This window comes from Carex rostrata, chromosome 1, assembly GCF_964058835.1.
Source record: "Carex rostrata chromosome 1, lpCarRost1.2, whole genome shotgun sequence".
NCBI classification, from domain to species: Eukaryota; Viridiplantae; Streptophyta; class Magnoliopsida; order Poales; family Cyperaceae; genus Carex; species Carex rostrata.
Window position 1 is genome coordinate 1782416 of NC_135918.1, and position 23107 is coordinate 1805522.

Consider the following 23107-nt stretch of genomic DNA (forward strand, 5'->3'; position numbering starts at 1 on the left):
AGCATCCAATCGAACCAATTCGACCAATTCAATCAATTCAACTAATTACTAACATTTCACCCTAAACATCGAATCAAACAAAACCGAATCACATTACATCATTTAATCACATTTAACCGAAACCCTAAACCCTAATCGAATCGAAAAAAAGAAAACTCACTTGTTCGATCGAGAGAGAAGCGAATCGAGGCGCGAGGCAGTGACGAGCGTGGTGCGAGGCAGAGAGGGGTCGGCTCGGAATGGCTTCTTTCTTCTTCTTTCTTCTTCTTTCTTCTCTTTTTTTCTCTTTTTTTCCTCTTTTTTTCGGCAGAAACAATGGGGGAGAGAGAGGAGGGGCGGCTCACGGGTGGGGTTAGTAGCTGGGCAGTGGGGCGCCAGATGGGGGGGCGCCTCACTTGCCTTATGGGGCGCCAGATGGGGGGGCGCCTTACTGGTGTTGTGGGCCGCCATTTGGGCCGGCGCCTCACAGGCTTTTTTGGGCCGCCCGAAGCCCAGGCGGTCAGGGCATTTTTTTAAAAAAATTGGGAGCAGGGGCATTTTTAAAATTTTGATTTGTTTTAGGGATATTAATAAAAATCGCCGAATTTACTTGGTCAGAGGCATTGCAATTTATATCTGTCAGGGAAGCTCAATTAGCCAGGTAATACAGGTTATCTAATTAAGAAAAAGGTAGTCGGCGCATGTTAGTCATTTTGTACCAGTGCACTACAATTAATAAATTAAATTTTGTGGGTGCATAAGAAAAAGAAAAATTTATTGATTGATTCATACATTTGTTTACATGTTTGTTTTGAGTATTGTGAGTTTGTGACAGACAAATTTCGGGGTACACACAACTGGAATTCGAATCCTCTGAGATATCTCAAACTTTGCGACTTTATGGAAAATCCAAACCGTTTAGTTGCGTTATACACGAATCTCAAAGCACATATATACGGCCCCCTACATCACCCCCGAATAGGCACCGGACACGTGGGTCACGCAAAAGTTGAGATATCTCAGAGGATACACACTCCACACAACTGATAGCAAATATAAAGGCACAGATCAAATTGGCACGCTGCTCAACTTGATGTTTACTGTTTTCTTTTTGACCTTTTTGTTGTTGTGTAGGCTTTAACCCTTAACCAAATAAATTCAGATCTGATGGTCTATTTAACCTGCTTTTTCAATTCACCCTTAAAATACTGTTATTTGCCAGTTTTTGTGACAAATTTTTTTTTTTTTTTTAGTTGATTATAGTTTCGCTTAATTTTGAAAAAACCAAATATATAGTTGTAACTTGTACATGCATAGTATTATTTCAAAAAATCGAAAATAATGTCTGAATTATTTTAAAAATATAATAATTAGTGCTCAATTTCAATCGATTTATGCTCTAAATCCTTCATGTTTTGCATTTCCCTACAAATTATGAAAGTAACCATAATCTCGCTGAAATATCAATTTAAACTAAGATTTTTGGCCTTTAGCTAAAGGGGAGTGCTATACTGAGAGCATTTATTATGATTTTGAGAGCTAAGAGAATTTTTATTCTCTTAATATCTGTTTTGTCCTTCCACTTTTCTCTCTAATCAATTAATAAGATCAATTAATAAAAGAACTAATGAAGGAAAGAAGTAATAAAGGAAAGGAGAAAGAAGAGTTTCCTTTCCGTGAGAAAAATTGCACTAAAAAAATCCTTCACAAAAGATGTTATTAAGAGTCTATAGTGTTATTACCAAGAAGATATAATAATGGAAAATATGAGGTTAGTTTCCAGAATTTCACATGATGTTACTAATTTGTAGCATATGCAATTTATTACCATGAGTTCGTTTTAAAGGGTAATAGTCTAATAAAGGAACTGCCCAATATTAACTGGGCACATAAAGAAAAGAGAGAGAGTTACCAAAGTTGTAATCTTTCTATTTCTGTCAAAGTGACTTTATTTGTTATTTTTTTCATTATTGACTTTTGTATTAATTATAACAGAATTAATTGTGACAGATATGAGAGAGAGAACAAAATGACAAAATCGGTATTTAAAGAGAAAATTTTCTCTTAGCTCTCAAAATTTCAAATGGTGCCTTCAGTATAGCACTCCCCTTAGCTAAATCCTAGTCGTTTTTTGTACTATTTTTACAGTTATCAGTTCCTCCATGCATTAGCGGATTCATAATTTCAGTCAAAAAAAGACACAAATTACTGATAATAGAGCAACTTTTTTTTCTTGACGAATAATAGTAGAGTAGCAGATGAGAATTTTAAAAAGTCATGACGTGACTAGATACGTCACAGCACGGTACGTTTTCGTCATGTGTGCCGATCACGTATTGCGACTCCCATGTCTCGTGCTGTAACCATTCGTGTCATGTGAAAGATTTAATCGCAGCATGTCATGTGGTCACGTGAATCACGCGTAATTATGACCATTAAATCTTAATCAAATAGTGAATCTTGAATAAATTAACACAAATTATGAAAAAAGAGTTAAATATGACCAAACGTGACAAATCAGTCACGTGTGATCAAAGCGTAACTAACGTGCCGTGATCATTCTTCCAAATTTGATCACAGCACAGCATAACACGTAAAAATCTGACTTGATACAACATGTGATCCAGAAGTAGGCACAAGTCCATCCAGAGATATACACAAGTTTAATTTACCACTAAGTCTTACAAAATTTCAAATGCAGAGTTTCTATCTCTGAGTCTCTAGATCCACTGTTGCCTCCATAGTAATTAAGCGTGAAGTATATAGGAAGATGAAGAAAATTAAAGGGCATGGAACCTATATTTAAAATTAAAGGGTTTATTGGTTAATTTAGTTTTTAAAATAATTAAATAAAATGTTAAATAATTAATAAGATAATTTTATTATTATTTTGTGGAGATATTAGATATTATGGTTGTTTTTTTTTTGAAAAAAATGACTATTTCAAAGTTTATATGGACACATTATAATTTATATTTTTTGTAGTTGCTACGAATAAAAATGTCCTCAATTGGGGACGTGATAATACCATTTTCCAATTATTAGAAGGATGTATACGAAAAACCGCCTGTCTCTACATTCGGGCACAGTCAAGTCGAGCCTGAGCCCACCAATCCCAAAACAGCCGATCCATTGACACTTCCTCGCAAGCAAAAATAATAATTTTATTTTCTCCGACAAATATTATTTTTCTCCTGATTTTCTCAAATTTATTCCGAATTTCCGATTCAACAATTAGCTCCAAATTCTATTTTCTCTCTCCTATTTTTTGGAATTGCGCCTGCATTGGCCAAATTTCTTTGTGATCGTTCTCAATTGGGTAATGCAGTGGTTTGACTACTGGCGAAACCCTAGAATTTGGGGAAATTGGGTCTAAGGTGGTCGTCAGGGGTCGAAAGCCGTTGATCGAGCTAGGGTTTGATCTGGTTCGACTTCTTTAACGCTCGAGCTTGGAGTTCCGTAGCGGCACTGCAATTCGATGCTGTGCTCTTTCACGTAGTGGAATTTCAGTTGGAAATAAGGTCTGTTCAATTCAATAATTTGACCCGCTTTAATGCCTTTTATTTTAATAGTACTTCAGAATTTCGATTGTTTGTTTTATGATGCTTGTTTTGGCTACAGCTTTGAAATGCGGATACGTGTAGCTCTTATTGCTACTATTGTTGGTTCAATGGTGGTTGATGTTTTCTCGATTATTAGTGAAGCAATTTAAATTTCATAAACTGTTTTTTCTTTTTCTTTTTTCTTTTCTGTTCGTTTGTCTTCAAGTTTAATGGTAATATCGTGTTGTCCAGTAGCTCGCTAGAATGTTTTTGTAGGTTCCAATTCTAGTTCTTTCTACAGGTGCTAAATTTCCTGTCTGATTTGCGTTTTTTAGTTTACAGTGAATACCCATTGTCTACTTTTCAGATAAGGCACATTAGTTTTCAAATTTGAGTTGTGCCATTTTACAGTTCAATTGAAATGCTAGTATCTTTCTCTGTGATCCACTCCTTTGTTTAATTCTGTTGCATCAATTAGATTTGCATGTTCAATGGCAACATTTTGTCGGTGTTTTTGAATTTCAAATTTTCTATTCAATTTATCCTTTTTTGCTCTTAGTTCTAATGCATATTTATTTATTATTTTGTTTGTGAAGTAACATCACTTATTATTAATACAAATTTTTTGATATTGGTTATTCTAGGCTGACTATTTAGTAAAATAAAGTAACGTAAACAGCTAACTATTACAACCTTTTAACATAAAAAAGTGGGAATCTTAAATAAGTTACTATTTGATCCAATTATAAGGACACTTAGGGGAGCCAATTTCAGTTTACTGAAGTTACTTTGCTAAATCTATCCCTAACATTAATTTACAATTTTGTATCAGGTATCAATGTTACATACTTGAGATACGAAGAGGTATGGCACGGAATTCAAATAACCTAGAGGGTCCCTTGTTTTCTGCCCAATACACAAAAATGGAGAGGTCCAGTAGCTTTCGTGAGGGCCTCGAAGGCCGGGGGGCAGGTACATCGAGGAATATGCAGCACCCTACTGAGATCCCTCCCTTGACACAGTACCTAAATCTTGAACTACCTATGAGGGAACAGCAGCAGAAGTCTAGGTCAGCTGAATTGAGACGAATTCTTGGTCCTGGCTTAGATGACCATGGGTTTGGGTCGGTACAGTCCAAGGCTTCACCGGCAATTATTCCGGAAGAGCTAAAGAAATTTAAAGCTGGTCTTTTGGAGTCTTCATCAAGGGCTGGGTAACCTTTTGTTTCTTAACTTGTATATCGGTCAGTCTTGCATGATACACACTTGCCTTACTGTTCATCTCCTCAATTTTACTTTTTTTTTTTTTAGTTTAAAGAAGTGAGGTTGAAGTATAAACTTTTTTTTATAGCTTGACATAATAGTTAAATCTAGTGCACCTTTTGAGGAACCACGTAGTTGTATGCATCTCAATCCATCTACTATAAATGGTCTCTGCTAGAGTGCTAATTGAACTTTTTTTTTCCCCTTTTCTATTGCCAATACTATTCTAGATAGTAAGCTCTTTTTTATTAGTTTTCTTGCTGATCCTGATCCTGATCCTGATTATTATGCTAATATCATCTTTTGGTCAACAGGGATAATGCCAAGTTTTTTCAGGAAGAGGCGACAAAGGTAGACAAATACAAAAACATAGTGGCAAAGAGACGGCAGAGGAGCTCCTCTGACATCTCTGGGGACAAACCTGGGGGCTCTAGCTTTTCTAAAATTGGGGGATCTCATTCGAACAACCCAGCCCATCAGATCTCTCCAGGCGAGCATTTGGGCCAGAGGCAGGAGGATAGGCCCAAGAATCTGATTCCCAACAAGCGGGCCCGCTCGTCATTGGGTGGTGAACCACGGGTCTGTATCTATTTTTATCTTCTTTTTAGTTTTTGATATTTCATTCTTAGTCTTTGTTTTAGCTGTCAGGAAGTTCTTTGTATCGATTCTCTCTATATAGTGTGGCTCATCCAATGAAAATGCAAAAAAGGACATGCACATTAATGGCACCTGGTCCTGTTTGCAAATTGGCTCATGAATTACACCGTACACATGATCTTTAGAACTTGAACTAATTCTATACTACTTTTTATCGATTTCTTAATATGTTGATATATTTTAAGGTGTAGATTAGCTCATGATTTTATTTGTTTGATGCAGTCTGAAGGGCGCGGCCTAAGCTCTATGAGGCAAGCTCCAACCAATGCTGAGAAGGAAAAGGGCATTTTCGAAAAGGAAAAGAACAACACTAGTAGACTTTCTGGCAATGAGGGGTCCACACCTTCACAAGAAAAACCACGTGGGCTCACCCCTGGTGGCGATGGGTGGGAGAAAAGGATAAAAAGGAGGCGATCTATGGGGTCAATGGTAAACCGGGCCAACGATGGGGCTCATGCGGACTCGAAACAGTCAGCCCCACCAAGGCCAAATATTAACACTGAAAATAGACGGTCGAATGATAATGGTCTTAGTTTCAGGTTTAAATTTATTTTCTTATTTCTTTTATATTTGTATGTAACTATGTATACCTCTTCGAATTAATTCCTTTATATATGTATGCTGTATGTTTTGGTTTACCATATATACTAAATGTCATTCAGCTGTAATTTATATTCTTTTGTTTTTTCTTTTGAGAAACAATAGGAGTAAAAAATGTATATTCTGTAGGTATGCTTCCTGTTTTGTTGTCCTGTACTTCTTTGTGATGAAGTCTTAGATCTTTTTGCATGATCTTATATTGACTTTGCAGATCAGGACTCCCGAGTGGGACTGTAGCCGGTAACAAGACAGATGCAAGTTCCCAGCAGAGCAGTGGCAATGGAACCCGCAGTACAGTCAAAGCTGACAATGATAACAATCCTAATGAGAGAAGAGAGCAGCGCTCCTCTGGCTTAGAGAAGGATCGGAATATTCCAAAAGGAAACAAGTATACTTATATCCCTTCTCTTTCAACAGCTGTTCCTTTTATCATCTCCATAATATCTCTTTTGGAAGTTAATCCTTCTTGATGCTTTATCTGGATGTGAAATTTGGTTGGCTGGCTGAGCATGAAGCATGTGTACCTATTGTTGGATTTTACTAAACTTTTAATTTCCCTTTTGGGAGCCATTAAAATTCTCTGCTTCCTGTCTGTCAAATAAACAACTGAATAACACTTCTCTTTACTTCTCTCCTTCCTACTTCTCCATGGCTTGCTACTTCTTTATATCTCCTTCTTTCTTGTCCATTCTTGCCTCTCTTTCTGACCTCATGGCATTTTCCATTACGGTTGAAAGAGAGGATCCATGATGGTGATGGAGATGGGGCAGGGAAATAGGGAATTGGAATGAAGTGATCGTTCCATCCCCTTTGGTTGATATTGACGGAGTGACCTGATTGGTACAAAATTAAGCTCAGTGGTGATGGGATATAGTTTAGCGACCTTCGGTCATGAATGGAAAAGTTACTCAAATACAATATGCCAAGGACTTAGTCCAAGCATCAACTATTATTAATTAAGTATCATATTTGAAATGCTTTTGTGTCATGTTGTTGTGGGCTTAATATTCTATTATATTCTCTCTCTCTAAATTAATTTTAGGTTGGTTTCAAGGGAGGAATCTCAAGGAGGTGCCCTAAATCCAACGACCAAGGCAAAAGCTTCCAGGGCACCAAGGACCAACTCATTTGTGGTCATGAACTCATCTCCCAGCTTTCCGCGATTTCCGGGCTCGTCAACTGACGGATGGGATCCTCCTGCTACTTCTAATAAAATACAGAATGCTACTCCACTGGGGCCTACTGCCTCTAATGCACCTGCCACAACAAATCGCAAGCGCCCCCTGCCATCTGGCCCTCCGTCACCTTCCCCTCCAGTCACGCAGTGGGTTGGGACACGGCCACAGAAGATTCAGCGCACTAGGCGTGCCAATGTTGTTTCTCCTGTGTCTAATTTCGATGAAATGCAAGCCCCTAATGATGGATCGGTGCCTTCGCCTTCGGCAAGCAATCAGAACAATACAGGTAGTAGCACCATGTTGCAACAGAAGTGCAGAGGCGATGTTGCCACGTCATCTCCTGCTGGTTTATCAGAGAGTGAGGAGTCAAAGGGAAAAGGGGTTGAAAATGGAGAGATGGTGGATAACAAGGCTTCTATTTCAACCAATAAGAAAGCTAATAGGGTTTTGTTGAAAGAAGAATTGGGAGATGGAGTAAGGAGGCAAGGGCGTTCCGGAAGAGGCAGCGGGCCTGGTCAGGGAAGGTCCCTACTGCCATTGCCAAAAGAGAAGATTGATGGTAATGACAGTACCACGAAGCCGCCTAAGAGTGGACGGCCCGCATCTGATAGGAATGACAGGTGCTAGGGCCTCTTCTTTTTTGTACTTATGTTTATCTTGTTTGTTAAATATGAAATCTAGAATTTGATATTGTGTTTTTATTGTTTGATGCAGTAGGATAGGTAGGCCTCCATTGAAGAAGACAGTTGATCGCAAGTCTCAAGGTCGGCCAGGGCAAAATCCACATATTGTCCCCTCAGATATGATGGGTCTCTCCCTCTCTCCCTCCCTCCCTCCCTTCCTCCCCTTCCTTTTTATTTGGTCATATGATTGCTGATACCTAGAAGTTACTTCTGTAGGTGAAATGGACGATGACAAAGAAGAATTAATGGCAGCTATTAATGCTGCTCGCATTGCTTGCTGTGAGAAACTTTATATCCTTTTGAAAACTATGTTAACTAAGGAATTGCTTTTCACCTGTATGCCCATGAAAAATTGATAGGAGTAAATTTTGTCAGTTTTCAAATATTCTCCTTGAAAACCTTTGGGATTTTAGGACACGTTGTGCTAATGTTGGCACAGAATTCAAATGTACAAGGGTTAATAAGGGTCACATGAGAAATATGCAGTTCCTTTATTTACTCAATTTGTAATGTGTGTCATCTCTTTTAATTTCTTTGCTTGTGATAGTTGATGCATGCACTGGTCCTTTCTGGAAGAAGATGGAACCTTTGTTTTCTTCTGCATCCAATGACCTAACCTTTTTGAAAAATCAGGCAAGCTCCCTTTTTTTTTTTTAACTATAGCCTTCATTTATCCTTTCCCCTTATATTTTTACTAGCTATAGCAATGCAGTGGATACTATTAATTTATTGAAAAAGTTACCAATGTAATCAACAAAAATAACCAGTCACTGATAAGAAATCTTAGATGTTAGCAACCAAGAAAAAAAAAACAATAAATAATAATCAGATAATAGTTGAATTTTTAAAAGCATTTCTTTTTATTCATCGTAACATGTAAGGAACATATTTTTTCTTACAAACAACCATCTTTTATTTGTGGGCAGATTGCTTTTGGGGAAGCTCTTGATAGAAGTGCATCTGAAGTTCTTGTTGATGGTTATGACCATGAGGTAGCATCTCATTTTGTACTTCATAACCATCTGAAATTCTTTAAGTTAAACTATTTTTCCCAGGAGCACATTTTATATACCTACTTTTTACTCTTGTGGGGTTAAAAACTTCCAGTAGAGATGTATGTGTAAAGTTTGGTCCGAGTTGCAATTCTGGCCTTATTCCAAGTGCATCATTATTCTGGATTGCTTCAATGGCTCCACTGTGGACCTGTAACACCCAGCCCAGAACTAGAGTTCTAAACCTGGATTCTGGATTGCTTCAATGGCTCCACTATGGACCTGCAACACCTAGTCCAGCTATTCCAGATCAATGCATAAAATATATATCTATATTTTTTATCATGTTGTTAATCTTTGAAAAAACTTAAACCTCCAGGAAAAGGATCCTAGTCAGTTGCTACCCTCATCTCATAAATCAAGCATCGTCGGCCCCACATTTGTAGGTTCCTTGGGGAGAGCCAAAACTGATGATTGGTTTGAGCAAGCAGTTCCCTTATCTCAGATGCTGCTCTCAGCCTTCATTTCAATTGATGACTCTGAACTACTCCTAGACTCCAGCACTTGTACTGCAAATGGTAACGGCGATCACTACACCTTTGAAAAAGTTGGTAAGGGGCAGTGTAATGGGTTCTTGGATGCGAGTCTCCTCACTTCTCACTGTCAGAATGGACCCTACTCGCAGAGTATCTCACAGAACCATGATATGGTTTTGACTTCAGCCCGTCCTGCTCTTTACGAGTGCCAGTATGAGGATATGTCGCTTGATGATAGGATCTTGTTGGAATTGCATAGCATCGGCATTTACCCTGATGCTACGGTATGCGTAAAACTAACTTCCATTATTGCTTAATTTGTTAATTCTAGGGTCTATATGTGGGTGTTTCGGCAGAGTGATAATTTGGTAGTTTTTCTGGAGTTTGATCTTGTTGAGGTTTTGACAAATAGAGATGAACCAAAATGCATTTTGTGTGTGTGTGATATTTATACATGGTCAAAAAGGGTTGATTTTTCAGGTTATTTTTGATTAATTTCTGTTTGATGTTTGATATATTAACTTGTAGCCTGAGCTTGATGAGGGAGAGGGGGCGGATGATATGTCTGCATCTGAGTTACAGAAGGAGCTTGCAGAAAAGGTGTTTATTTTATGTATTCATTAATTTGTTGCTGTTATTATTTTTAGTTAGTATGGCTCTAATTATTGCTACTAATGTGGGTTCTTGATAGTACTAATGATATATTATTATATATTATTATTGGTGCTGCCTTCTCTATTACCATGACTGTCGTCCCTGCCACTATCATTATGGTCATTATCTTTATATTCAGTTTCTATGGTCATTGTTCTTGATGCTGTGCTATGTCTATGCATATTTGTTCACATAAATTCATGCATATACATTTTGATGTGTGTGAATTTTGACACAGGTTAAGGAGAGGAAAAGCACCATGCAAATATTGGAGACAGCCTTCAATGATGCCAAAAAAACTGAAGAGAGGTACTTTGTTATACATCTGGTGTATATCTGGTGCAATGAATTGTAGAATTCATGCTTTGTTAACTTCTGACAGTGGATTTGTATTGATTAAAAAATTGGTTTGCAGGCACATCGAGCAACTTGCCATGGATAAGCTACTTGAACGGGCATGCAAAAAGCTTTCGGTACTATCCCTTACCTTTGATCTTGAACTGTTAGGCTAACCTTACCCAACCTTTACCTTTGCAAAAAGTAGGTCAGACCTGCCATAAATTCTGGCTCCAATCGTTTTGACCTTGACTATGGTATTGGTAGTGTACTGTCTCGGCTGTTATATTAACTGAAACATTTTATGTTTGGGTAGGTTTTATTCTCTTTAGTGTCATGTAGAGCTAATTGAAAGCCCAATCAAACACCAAACTAACTAAACATTATATAACTGAACAAATAAATGAAATCTTGTCTGCTATGAGCTTTGTCATTACTGAACTTATCTTGCTTCATTACTTAAATTCTAGATGAATACATGGCCTCAATTCCACCTTTTTGGCAACTCATGTATATATAACATGGATAGATGGTTTGGTTGGGGCGTAATCTACTCCTGATAAGTTTGTAGGGCTATACCTATCAAACTTCATATTTTCAATGATAACCTGCAACGCTCATTAAACGTTGGAGATACAATAGTTTTTTTTAAAAAAAAATCCAAGTACCCCGGCCTTCCTCTTGATTATCTAATGATATGAAGAGTTAATCTTGCTCATCTTTTAGTTAAATGAAATTGCCTTTCTTGTATTCTTTTTCCAGATAATAAGTCCTAACAAATGATATTTCTGTTCAACAGAGTGGTAGGGGAGGATCAAGCCACAAGGGTGGAGTAAGCAAGTTGTCAAAGCAGCTGGCTCAAGCATTTGGAAAGCGTGCCCTTGACAGATATCACAAATTTAAAGAATCCGGTCGCAGCTGCTTCTCCTCTGACCCTGCATTGTGTGATACTCTTTTCGCACCACTTCAACACCCTGATTCCAAGCAACCTGATGGTACATCATTTTTTTTAATTTATATTATGCTGTCCAACTTCTAGTAGAATGGATTGCAAGCTCTGTTCAATTAATATTGGGTGTAGGCACTGGTTTCTTGGGACCAGTTTAAATTTATTTTAGATGTGTAGGTCATTGACATCATATCACCTATCCTGCAAAACAATCAATTTTGATGGTCAAGCTTTTTGGAAGCAATCACTCTATCTTAATTTAGTTCAGGGCTTAAAATTGCATTCCTAACTTTTGCTGAGTTGTGTAATCACAATTCGAATATGACTTAAATCCACTCTAAAGGTGGAACTATTGAAAAATACGAACCGAATTACACCAATCATTATCAATGATAAAATTGATTAGACGTGGCAGTTATGCTTTCCAGGAACAAGTGGAGTTTCGTTTTTGACGTTAGGTGATTATCCTCTGTTCCCTACTTTTACTTGTTATTCTCCCGGCTACACTTTATTATCCTCTTGTGAAGAAACCTGTTAATTCTTTTTCAAAGTACTATTGAGTGCCCATTTAAAAAAAAAATGAAAATGTCAAGTATGCCCATGGAAACAGAATATTCTACCTAAATTGCTCTTTTTTTCTTTGTTTCCCCTTCCAATATTGAAATTTTTGGTTCCTTTTATCCTTGTAGGTGTCAGCGAGCGCCGGAAGCTTGACAGAGGCCCATCAGATCTGTTTGAGCAGGCTCAAGTGAAAACTGATCAGATCTCAATCAGAGGGAAAAAGAGAGAGGTTCTACTTGACGAGGTGTCCCGGGGTACCACATCAGCATTTGGGCAAAAATGGAAGAAGGACCAGACCAAAGATGGTTTAAACAAGAATTCTAGTCCTAATACTAATGCTAAAGGAGGCAGAGGCGAGAGGAAAAACAAGACAAAACCCAAACAAAAGATGGGCCACCTGTCATCCTCTCAAAATGGTGTTGACAAGGTAACTGACTTGGGCCATTTGGATGCGGGTAGTGGATCAAGTAACAAGCCGGATCAACATAAGGCTGAGCTGCCGGGCCCTACAAACGACGCGAATGATGGATTGTTTGTGGGTTTGCCAATTCCCTTTGATGACCTCGATACAGTGACAGGGGATGCCAATGATTTGGGCTCGTGGCTGAATGTTGATGACGAGTCGTTACAAGATACCGATTTGGTAGGCCTGCAGATTCCCATGGATGACCTTGCAGACCTAACCTTCACCTGAAATTTGGGTGCAAATGTTTCATGGGGTGTGTTGTGTGTTAATGTGCATACCATTTATGAGCTTCTAGGTCCGGTGTCTGTTGTAGGTTTTAAGGTTTTACTGGATAGTCGGCCGTTTAGTTTATATCTAACTGGGTAGGATCTGGGGAGATTGGATCAGGCCATGTGCATTCTTTTGTACATACCTTTCATTTTATTTGTTTTGTCGTAGTTTTCATGTCTTTTAGGTTATTGACAGATCGAAATTGGCCTCTGTCATTAGGAAAATAATTTATTTCTTTTACTAAAATGTTAATTAAGCTTTGTTCTTCTTTTGTTTTATGAAAATGTTCGCATAATTCTTGTCCTTCGGGCAATCTCAACATTCAACAGCTTAGGAACTTTTACTCGTCACATAAAAAAAGACAGCTTAGGAATAATTTTAAAGAATGTACTATTATCAATTTTACCTTTTAAAATTGGTTGTGGTTTTTTTTTCCCGTTGGTTTACAAACAGTAGGTAGAAATTGTGACATTTTTGGCTGGAGGATAGGATAGGGACGCAACTTATTTTTAAGATAGTGGTAAAATTTTACTGTTATTTGTGGATCAACACCTTCAATTTCAAAGATCAACGTCTTCAATTTCAAAATTCCAATAGTTGACATGAACGGCGCAATATGATATTCATACAAAAATGTATTTGCAGACTAAATTAAAAAAAAAAATTAGAAACTTTTATTATTATTTGTCTAGATAGATAAAAGATCACTACATTTGAATGGTCTACAATTTTTAGATCAATTAATTTTTTATCTATCTAAAAAAATATTAAAATTCTAAAAAAATTAAAAATTGATCCACATGTATATTTCATATAGAGATCATATTAAACGATTCATATTTGACTCGTTACACTTTAAAAAAGAAAATATTAATTCATAGTATATACATATGTACTTATGCATAGTACCATAGACTTACTCTTGTTGAAATATAAACGAAAATAAATAAGTTATGAAGAATTGGCCACATAAAATCCATTGACCACATTCAAAAAATCAAAATGGAGTTCTATCCGCATATCACAGAGTGAAGAAAATCATTTACGTCATTACTAGTTTCATTATTAATATGGTACATCACATCATCTTAGGGGTGTAAACGGTCGGATACAGATCGGATAATGGTCTTAATGTATCCGTATCTGTTATAATTTTTCGAATACGAATATGAATACAGATAGTCTCGGATACAGATACGGATTAGATAATAAATATTACAGATATGGATTAGATATCAGACAGATACAGATATTTTCATAATTAGCTTGTTGATTACAAAACATATATTATATTATTAAAATATTAGTCACTACTTATGTCATAGTGTTATATTGTTCATCAAAATATATATTTATATGCAATTTAAAAAATTATTGGTACAATATGCAATTTAATAAATCAATATAAAAACATATAACACATTTGTTGTGGTTTAAAAGTGTAAATTGTCGGACACGAATAGTTAAAAGTCTTACCGTATCATTATCCGTTATAATTTTTCGGATACGGATGCAGATAAAGATAGTATCGGATACGGATACAGATCGGATAATTTAGATAATTTTCCGATTTCGGATCCGGACGAAATCGAATAATATCCGATCCGTTTACACCCCTACATCATTTTTTTTTTTTTTGAAGGTTCACCCCTACATCATTTTACGCATGTCATTTATGTGACGTGATTTACTTACGTGTTCATTTATTTGATGTGTCACTCTTCAATAAAAATGACACATTAGATCACGTCATGCAAACTAATTTGGTTACGTCACATAATTAGATTTTTTGAACACTATTTCTTTATTAATTCTGAGGTGGTGGATACAGGAACACAACAGCGGCGAGCAAACTGGTTGCCTCGAGAGATGGATAGCATTCCTCTGCAAGAATGGGATCTCAACAATAAAGAATAAGTGATGGCTCTCTGAGGAAGAGAATGGCGTGCAGTAGTTGGAAATGATATCCTCTGCGGAGTTTTTCCGTGCGGAGTTTTTAATCTGGTCCGTTCGTTTCGGATCGGACGGACTGGATTAAAAGTTCCGCAAATTTTGAGTTTTTTTAAAATTCAAACAAGATTTGATCTGGTTTGTCTAATTCGAAACGAACGGACCAGATTAAAAGCGCTGTGTGGCTGCTTACCTTATGATATAGTTTTTACCAGTACTAGACTATTGCAGTGTTTGTGCTTATTTTGCTGTTTTTGTGGATGGATTTTCGATTGTGAGTGTAACTTATCAGGTTTCTATATGAAACTGGCCTCCTATCTTTTTTTTTTTTTCAACGAACCAGTTTAAAATTCGAAAATATAGTTAAATTTACTAATTTTATGACATGATTATTTACGCAAAGTGACCGTCTTTTATTATTTAAAATTTTTAGTTATGTCGAGAAAAAAAAATTGTCATGCGAATAGGCTGCACACGTATTGTCTTTCCCAATGCATCACTTCAGGTTTGGGACTAAATTGCCCCTCATTAGCATCATGTCCCTCTATTATGTGAATTCGGATCTCTAAAGTAATCTTATTTTTTAGTTTGAATACGGACTTTTCAATCTGTTTTGACATAAATACTAAAAATGCCTTGTGCATTCAATCTCGAACCAATTCAGATCGGATGATTCAAATACGAACTCAAAATTTGAATTACAGGACAATAGCGTAGTCATAATTTTCATCAAGAGTAGAATTTTAAAAAAAATTGTTATTATTAATATTTGAGTGATGTTTCTATGGACATAAGGACCTATTTGTAAAATAAACACTCTTTTTATTTTCAAAGTTCAAACAGTCGATCCGAACCATTCATCTTGTTCTCCATATTAATATGTGCTTGGAGACCAAATTTTACATTTTTCTGAATTTTTTTTACTATTTATTAAGATGGGTATAAAAAATATCAAATTTGGACTAGATATACAATTTTTTTACTATTTATTAGAATCAGTATCATTCTAGATAACTGAGATGCAAGTGGTAAATTTGGACTATTCTTTTAACTTTGCACAAATCTCAAAACAGACCCTACAGTCACAATAGGTACCGGATTAAGTTTAATCCGGTTGAAACTAATTTGGACCGTCCATTTTTTGAAATTGTATATCAAGTAGCTGGGGAACACTGACTTGATTAATTACGTATACTCCTTGTTTTGATGTATTTAAAATGAAAAAAAAAAAAAATAAGGAAAAAGGGAATAAAAAGAAAAGACAAATCAGAAAACATGAAAAACAAATGAAATGAAGATGTTCAGAGTACTTAGCAATGGAGAAAACGGAAAAAAAATATGAGAAAAAAGTTTTGGAATTAGAGAGGAGAGCTCTCCTTATATTTCATTAAACATTACAAGTGATTCCATCTCTTTATACGTTTTTTTTTTTTTTTTTTTTTGTACAAGCATAGTTCACAAAGCTTCTTTTACATCTCTTTTTATGGAGAGCAGATCACCTGCCCCCTGGGGTGCAGGAAAATTCCGCCCCCTCTATTTCTGTAACTGGGACTGATCACTCTTAAAGGGGGCCGGTCACTGTTCATTTTTGAATTTAGGGTCCACTAACAGTGACTCTGGGGGCAGGAATTTTCTGCCCCCAGGAGGCAGAGGATTTGATCTCCTTTTTATGGTCTATATATGCCAGTCTTAAATACTCTTTTCTTTTTATCTAATATATCTTGGAAAACGACATAACATGAAAAGAAAAGCTAAAAGAAAAAAATGGCGAAAGAAAAGAAATCAAAATTTTCTAAAGATATCTCGATCCAAATTAGGAGTAGGCAGAGGCCAAGTCAGGAGTAGAAAAAATCTTGATCCAAATCAACTATATACACGTTAGTGATGTTTTTTCAAAATACGGTTGCCTATCTCTGCATGGTTGTGGCTCCGCCTCTGCTTCCAGAAGACCTAGACTTCTATAATCTTGTGCATGAGTATAATTAGTATATCATTTTGATAATATTTTGTTGACATCACTTGCATCCAATGTTTTAAATTGCGCGCAATAGCAACGTTATAGCGTTTTTAGATCTTAGACGCTAAGCTATGGAATAAAAGTGCGCTATTTCAGCTACGATCACTATAACGGTAATAGTTGTCCGTTATTTGCGCTACACACTATGCTCTATAGCCCACGCTATGCTACATAAGTTTTTATTTAAATGCCCAAACTGGTTATTTATTTTAAGGATCAATGTTTTTTAAGATCTAGATTGCTTTTGTTTTTAAATAGAAAAAAAAACAAATAGTTTATGCCATGATGCTTAGTTTTTTTTTTAAAATAGAAAATGATATATAGTTTCTGCTATGATGCTTAGGTTTTTTTTTATATAGAAAAAGATAGATAGTTAATGATATTATAGAGATATTTCGAATAACAATTCGGACTTTGTACTGGTTCAATATGAATATTCTAATTTCTTAATCAATTTTGTGTTACTTTTCACTCTACGAGACTTTAAATAATGTTGATATTTAGTAGACATATAAAATATAATTTTTTAACAAAAAAATACTATTTATGTACGATAGTTTTCGTTATAGTTATACTATTCGCGATAGTTTTTTTTTTAGGCTACGATGATGCGATAATCGCTATTTAGAACTTTGCTTGCATTCATTGCACCTTGCTACTGGATGCTGTTTTCTACAAACTTGTAAGCTCTATTTAAACTTTATAGATCCGCCACAGACGTTCTATCCCTCACCTGATAAAAGTTACGTTTGGATTGTGCAATAATTTAACTTTTCGGAATAAGTATATGAAAATGAAGAGAAAAATAATAAGTTTTAGGCTAGTGTGAAATATTAATAGAGAAAAGGTAATGTCTCCCGGGATACAGTCCTTCAAAAATCTCCGTGTATAAAAACCTTTCATTTTTAGCTTAGTTCTGACGCGTTTTTAACTGCCACAACTGCCATAATTTTAACTGCTATAATTTCAAATACAATATGTATGTTTACAGAATTATATGTGTATGTTTATAGGATAATATGTGTATGTTTACAGGATATTATGTGTATGTTCACAGAAGGTGGTTCCCAACAGCTGTCACGCGTTTTCAACAGCTGTCACGCGTTTTTAACAGTTTTCACGCGTTTTTAACAGCTTTCACGCGTTTTTAACAACTTTCACGCGTTTTTATGTTTACAGGATTTGTTGAATTAGTTTACATGATTTAGTATTGATGTTTACAGGATTTAGTATTGATGTTTACAGAATTAGTTGAAAATATCCGGGAATTTTTGGGGGACTGTTAGTTGCTTCCATATTAATATTATGTTATTCGGATTAGTATAAATATTATTTGAATCGTATATTTAGAATAGTAATTTTTTGCAACTCTTTTTATGAACAAGATTGTGAAGAGTTAAAGGAAGAAAAATAAAGATAAGTGAAGTCTCAAACGAATCGTTACGATGTGGAGCTGACACAAACAATATCAACTTAGTCAGATCAAAACTGTTTAGCGAGAATATGAGAAAGAAGAACCAATTTTGAGCTGTTCCTGATTTGAGCTATTATGCTATTCAATGTTTCATCTAGAATAGCAAATACAATACTATTCTTGAACTGTTTTAAATAGCAATTCGTTATTTGAATATTGTGCTCGTTCGGAAATAATAATGTTAATTTCGAAACAGTGCTATTCTTGCACGATCTAATTCGCATATTAAACGAATAAGTCACTAATTGCCAGATAAACCGTTAATTCATTTATCTAAAATGTAAACCGAATTATTCAAAATAAACTGAAAATGATAAAAAGCCAAGGATTAATTAATTCATCCAGTGGTCTGACGCTACAAAAATGAACTGCTAAAGCTTGTTGTATGATGGTACCGAAGAGGGACCGAAATTCGCTAACGAGGAACCATGAGTTCATAACCGGCTTTTATTAATTTTAATTTTAATTTTTTCTAAGAGAAAATGTAATGTCCCCCGGGCTACAGTCTCTCAAAAATCTTCGTGTATAAAAGTCTTTCATTTTTAGCTTAGTTTTGACGCGTTTTTAACTGCCACAACTGTCATAATTTCAACTGTTATAATTTCAAATACAATATGTATGTTTACAGAATTATATGTGTATGTTTATAGGATAATATGTGTATGTTTACAGGATAATATGTGTATGTTTACAGGATATTATGTGTATGTTCACAGAAGGTGGTCCCCAACAGCTGTCACGCGTTTTTAACAGTTTTCACGCGTTTTTATGTTTACAGGATTTAGTATTGATGTTTACATGATTTAGTATTGATGTTTACAGAATTAGTTGAAAATATCCGGAGATTTTTGAAAGACTGGAGTTGGGGAACTGTTAGCTGCTTCCTTTTTCTAAAGCCTATCAAATTCTAATCGCGATTCGTATTTCCCCTTGCCACCAGTCTCTTTTCTTTTCCTTTTCATGAAGTATGCAACTATATATATTAGGGGTGAAAACGGTCTAGATAATATCGGATCCGTATTTAATTCGTATTCGAAAATTTAGATATAGATATCTTATATTTGAATATCTGTGTGGATAAAAATACTAATATGGTTTCACGTTTCAATAATCCGTATCCGAATAGTACATATATACTATGAAAAAATTATGTTATTCACCATTATAATTGAATAAATATTACGAACTTTTATATTTTTTATATTATTTTAATAATTATTCAATCTGATCCGAAACCATATCCATATCTATTTAATATCTATTCTGTATTCATATCTGAAAAATTAAAAAAAAAATATGAATATAATTTTACCACTGTCCACTCCGTTTTCATCCCTAAGCTATTCACGCTTTTGCTTCTCATTATTCCTTTACTTTTCTGGCCTGGAATGTGGTTCACCATGAAGAATTCAAGCAAAAAATTGCTCACAAGTAGATTGGTATGTTCAATTGATTTACGAGCACAAAATGTTATATTTCGTGGTTTTTTTTGGTTAATTTGACGAACAAATTACATCGAATTAGAGAGAGCAATGAGAGAAATTAGAAAATAGTCGATTCATTTCATTATATTTAATTATTTATTATGCGCCTCATAAATTGAAAATCAATTTGCGATAGAGTTTCTTTTTCTGATTATACACATAGCATTATCAAGAGAAAATAAAAACAAATTTAGATATATACACATTGTAACTTTATCATTTCGATATTTAACGATAAAAAAATCAAAATTAATTAAATTCCCATATAAATTCTCTAATTTCATAATATCTTCATTTTTAGTTTAATCATTTCAAAATAAATAAAAATTTGTATTAATAAAGATATAGAACAATTTTTGCCCTTCAAAATAATGCCGAATTTTTTATAAATATAAAAAAAATAATTAAATTTCAAAAGCTAACCAGAGTTATGCAGGATTTCAAAATCTACCCAAACCGCAAATTTTTTTTATGGTAATTCAGTCTAAAACCGCAAATTTTTTTTGCGGTTTTACAATTTCAAAACCACATTAAAAAAAAAACAAAAATCGCAAATTTTTTTTTTCATTTTTCAGAGTTTTTTTATTTAAACAGAAATATTTATAATTTTTTTTTGTATTGAAATATTATAAATATTTAATATATTTCTTTGAAAATAGATGAAATACTATATAATTTGATTTATTAGAAAAACTACTACAAATAGCCTGGATCAACATTTTTCATGCCGAATTTTTTGCGGCTGTAAGAAAAATTAATATATTTCTTTATGAGTAATTGGAAAAAGGTAAAAATGCTTGGATTCTGAGTTATTGATCCCGGTTTAAAAATCACTTCAAGGTAATATATAAAATATTGTGATCATTCTAGTACATTTAATTTATAAAAAATTGTATCTATTTTGAGAATTCTTTTTAATAACAATCATTAAATAACTTAAATTTTTTGTTTTTTTTAAATAAATACAATTTTTTAGAAATTAAATGGGTAAATTTCACTGGAGGTCACTCAACTTTGTTATTTGTCTCGAATTGGTCACTCAAGTTTGATTTGTCAATTTTTAGTCACTCAACTTTGTTATTTGTTCCAATCAAGTCACTCTATAATTTTCCATCCAAAATCTTAATTGAATATTCCCATTCCATCCAAAATATTAACGGAATATACTCATTCCATCCAAAATATTAACATAATGAGCATATTCCATTCAAAATGCTAACGGAATAGACATATTCCGTTAGCATTTTGGATGAAAAAGTATAGAGAGACTTGATTGGGACAAATAACAAAGTTGAGTGACTAAAAATGAACAAATCAAACTTGAGTGACCAATTCGTGACAAATAACAAAATTTAGTGACTTATGGCAAAATTTACCCAAATTAAATGCACTAGAAGGATGACAATATAATATGTATTTACTTAGAAGTGACTTTTGAACCGGGATCAATAACTGATAATCCAAGCATTTTTATTTTTATTTTTCAATAACACATAAAAAAATATATTAATTTTTCTTACAGCTGCAAAATATCCGGCATGAAAATTTTTGATCTAGGTTATTTGTAGCAGCCTTTCTAATAAATCAAATTATATAGTATTGCATATATTTTCAAAGAAATATATTAAATATTTCTAATATTTCAATACAAAAAATAAATAAATTATAAATATTTTTATTTAAATAAAAAAATCTGAAAAATGAAAAAAAATTGAAACTGCAAAATTTTTTTGCGGCTTTTTTTTAAAAAAAAAAACGTTTTTTTTATTCTAAAACCGCAAATTTTTTTTACAGTTTGAGTAGATTTCGAAATTTTGCACAACTTTAATTAGTTTTTAAAATTAAATTATTTTTTTAGATATTTATAAAAAATTCGGAAATACTGTATGGGTGGGCCCTTTCTCTTTTGTTCTCGCGATGTCCTTTCTCTCCGGTCCTTCCTATGCTAAAAATATCTAAAGCTGATGGAGATGCTCTTAGACTATTGGGTCTTGACACTTCATTGAAATTAATTCTTGCCAAATACCTCTACTTTTCACGCGGGTTTCGCTGATTGAATTTTTCCTTTCCTAATCCTGACGAATCGTTTTTTATTGTATTTGATATTCACTTTCGATCACGAACACAACACAAATTCTTTTTCCATTTTTCTCATTTGAGAAATTGCGTCATCATTCCGATCAAAGCGTATTTGCCAAAAATTTACCCAAAGTTGAAGAAATTAAATCAAGTCCTTTTAGTTCGATATGCTATGAAGCCTTACAAGTTTCATCAACTAATGGGTTGGTTGAACCTTAAAAAAAAAAAAAAAAAACTGATGGGTTGGTTGTAGGGGTGTCAACGGGTACGGTAAGGGTCGGGTGGAAACATTTTCATATCCGTACCCGTCACAAATTATCCTTACCCGTACCCTACTCTTACCCGTTACAAATTGCCTTACCCGTACCCTACCCTTACCCGTTATAGTTGTCGGATAACGAAACGGTAGCGGGTAAATAACGGTTAATACTTGAAATATATTTAGAAGTAAACTGAAAACATCTTTGTATCATTTTTGTTCTATACCAATCGGTACCAAAGGAAAACCTTAAACAACCAATAAAATAAAAAAACAAAGAAACATCATAATTCATAAAGAGACAAAAACAACCAAACCAAAAACTCAAACAGAAGTTGAATAGTGCCCATAAAAACTAGGGCCTCTCGTACCAATGGTATGCTGCCCCTGATTTTTCTAAAAACTCCCCTGTAGTTTATTGAAATTATAACTTATCCCAAAAAAGTTCTAAATAATAAGGAATCTCATCACTTTCTCATCTTATCAATTTCACCATCATGAAAAATTGATTCTGACATTGATGAAAGCGCTCCATCAGCTTCTCCATAAGATGCGTCTGTTTAGAAGACAATTAAGTTAGAAATAATAAAATATATATAAATAGTAGTTGTTTAGAATTCTATTTCAATATATATAAATAGTAAATTTTTTTACTAGTTCAGAGCTAATTAATGAGTTTATGTAAGTCCGGTTTTATTTTTGTTTTTGTTTTCTTCCTAAAGCAGCAACAGTTGTATACTTTGTATTATCTCTTTAAAATAGAGTGAAGTGCCTACAGGCTTGTTTGCAACAAGAAAAAAAAAAGTAATTTAGAATTTTTGATATGTACCAGTAGCAATGGCTCTTAGCCAATCTTGAGTGCAAATCAAAGCTTCTACTACCACCGGATTTAGAGAAGTTCTATAATCATCAAGAATTCTTCCTGCTGTGCTAAATGTAGACTCCGATGCAACCGTAGAGATGGGAGTACCAAGAATATCCCGCACTAAAGCGGACAAAATGGGATACTTTGGAGCATTACACTTCCACCACGCTAAGATGTCGAAGCTATCATCATCTATGCCTGGAACATTACGTTCTTCTAGATACAAATCTAGCTCAGATTTTGCGGGTTCACTAATAAGCGATTCCTGGATATACATCACCAGACCATGACGATGATTGCTCACGAGCCCCTTT

General features: G+C 34.6%; 1 protein-coding gene across 2 annotated transcripts; it reads left to right on the forward strand.

The window, feature by feature from the left end:
* Positions 1–3066: 3066 nt before the first annotated feature.
* LOC144551343 (uncharacterized) lies at positions 3067–12931 on the forward strand. 2 transcript variants are annotated; one of them, XM_078299289.1, is made up of 16 exons: positions 3067–3500; positions 4354–4734; positions 5098–5362; positions 5663–5979; positions 6252–6428; positions 7083–7838; positions 7933–8027; positions 8118–8180; positions 8449–8534; positions 8828–8893; positions 9273–9713; positions 9958–10029; positions 10322–10392; positions 10499–10556; positions 11219–11414; positions 12058–12931. In XM_078299289.1, the coding sequence occupies exons 2-16, from the start codon at positions 4388–4390 to the stop codon at positions 12621–12623; spliced, it is 3576 nt and encodes a 1191-aa protein (XP_078155415.1). In that variant the 5' UTR covers positions 3067–3500; positions 4354–4387; the 3' UTR covers positions 12624–12931. The 2 variants fall into 2 exon arrangements, with proteins under 2 accessions (XP_078155415.1, XP_078155422.1); XM_078299296.1 differs by having other exon boundaries at positions 7936–8027.
* Positions 12932–23107: the final 10176 nt, after the last annotated feature.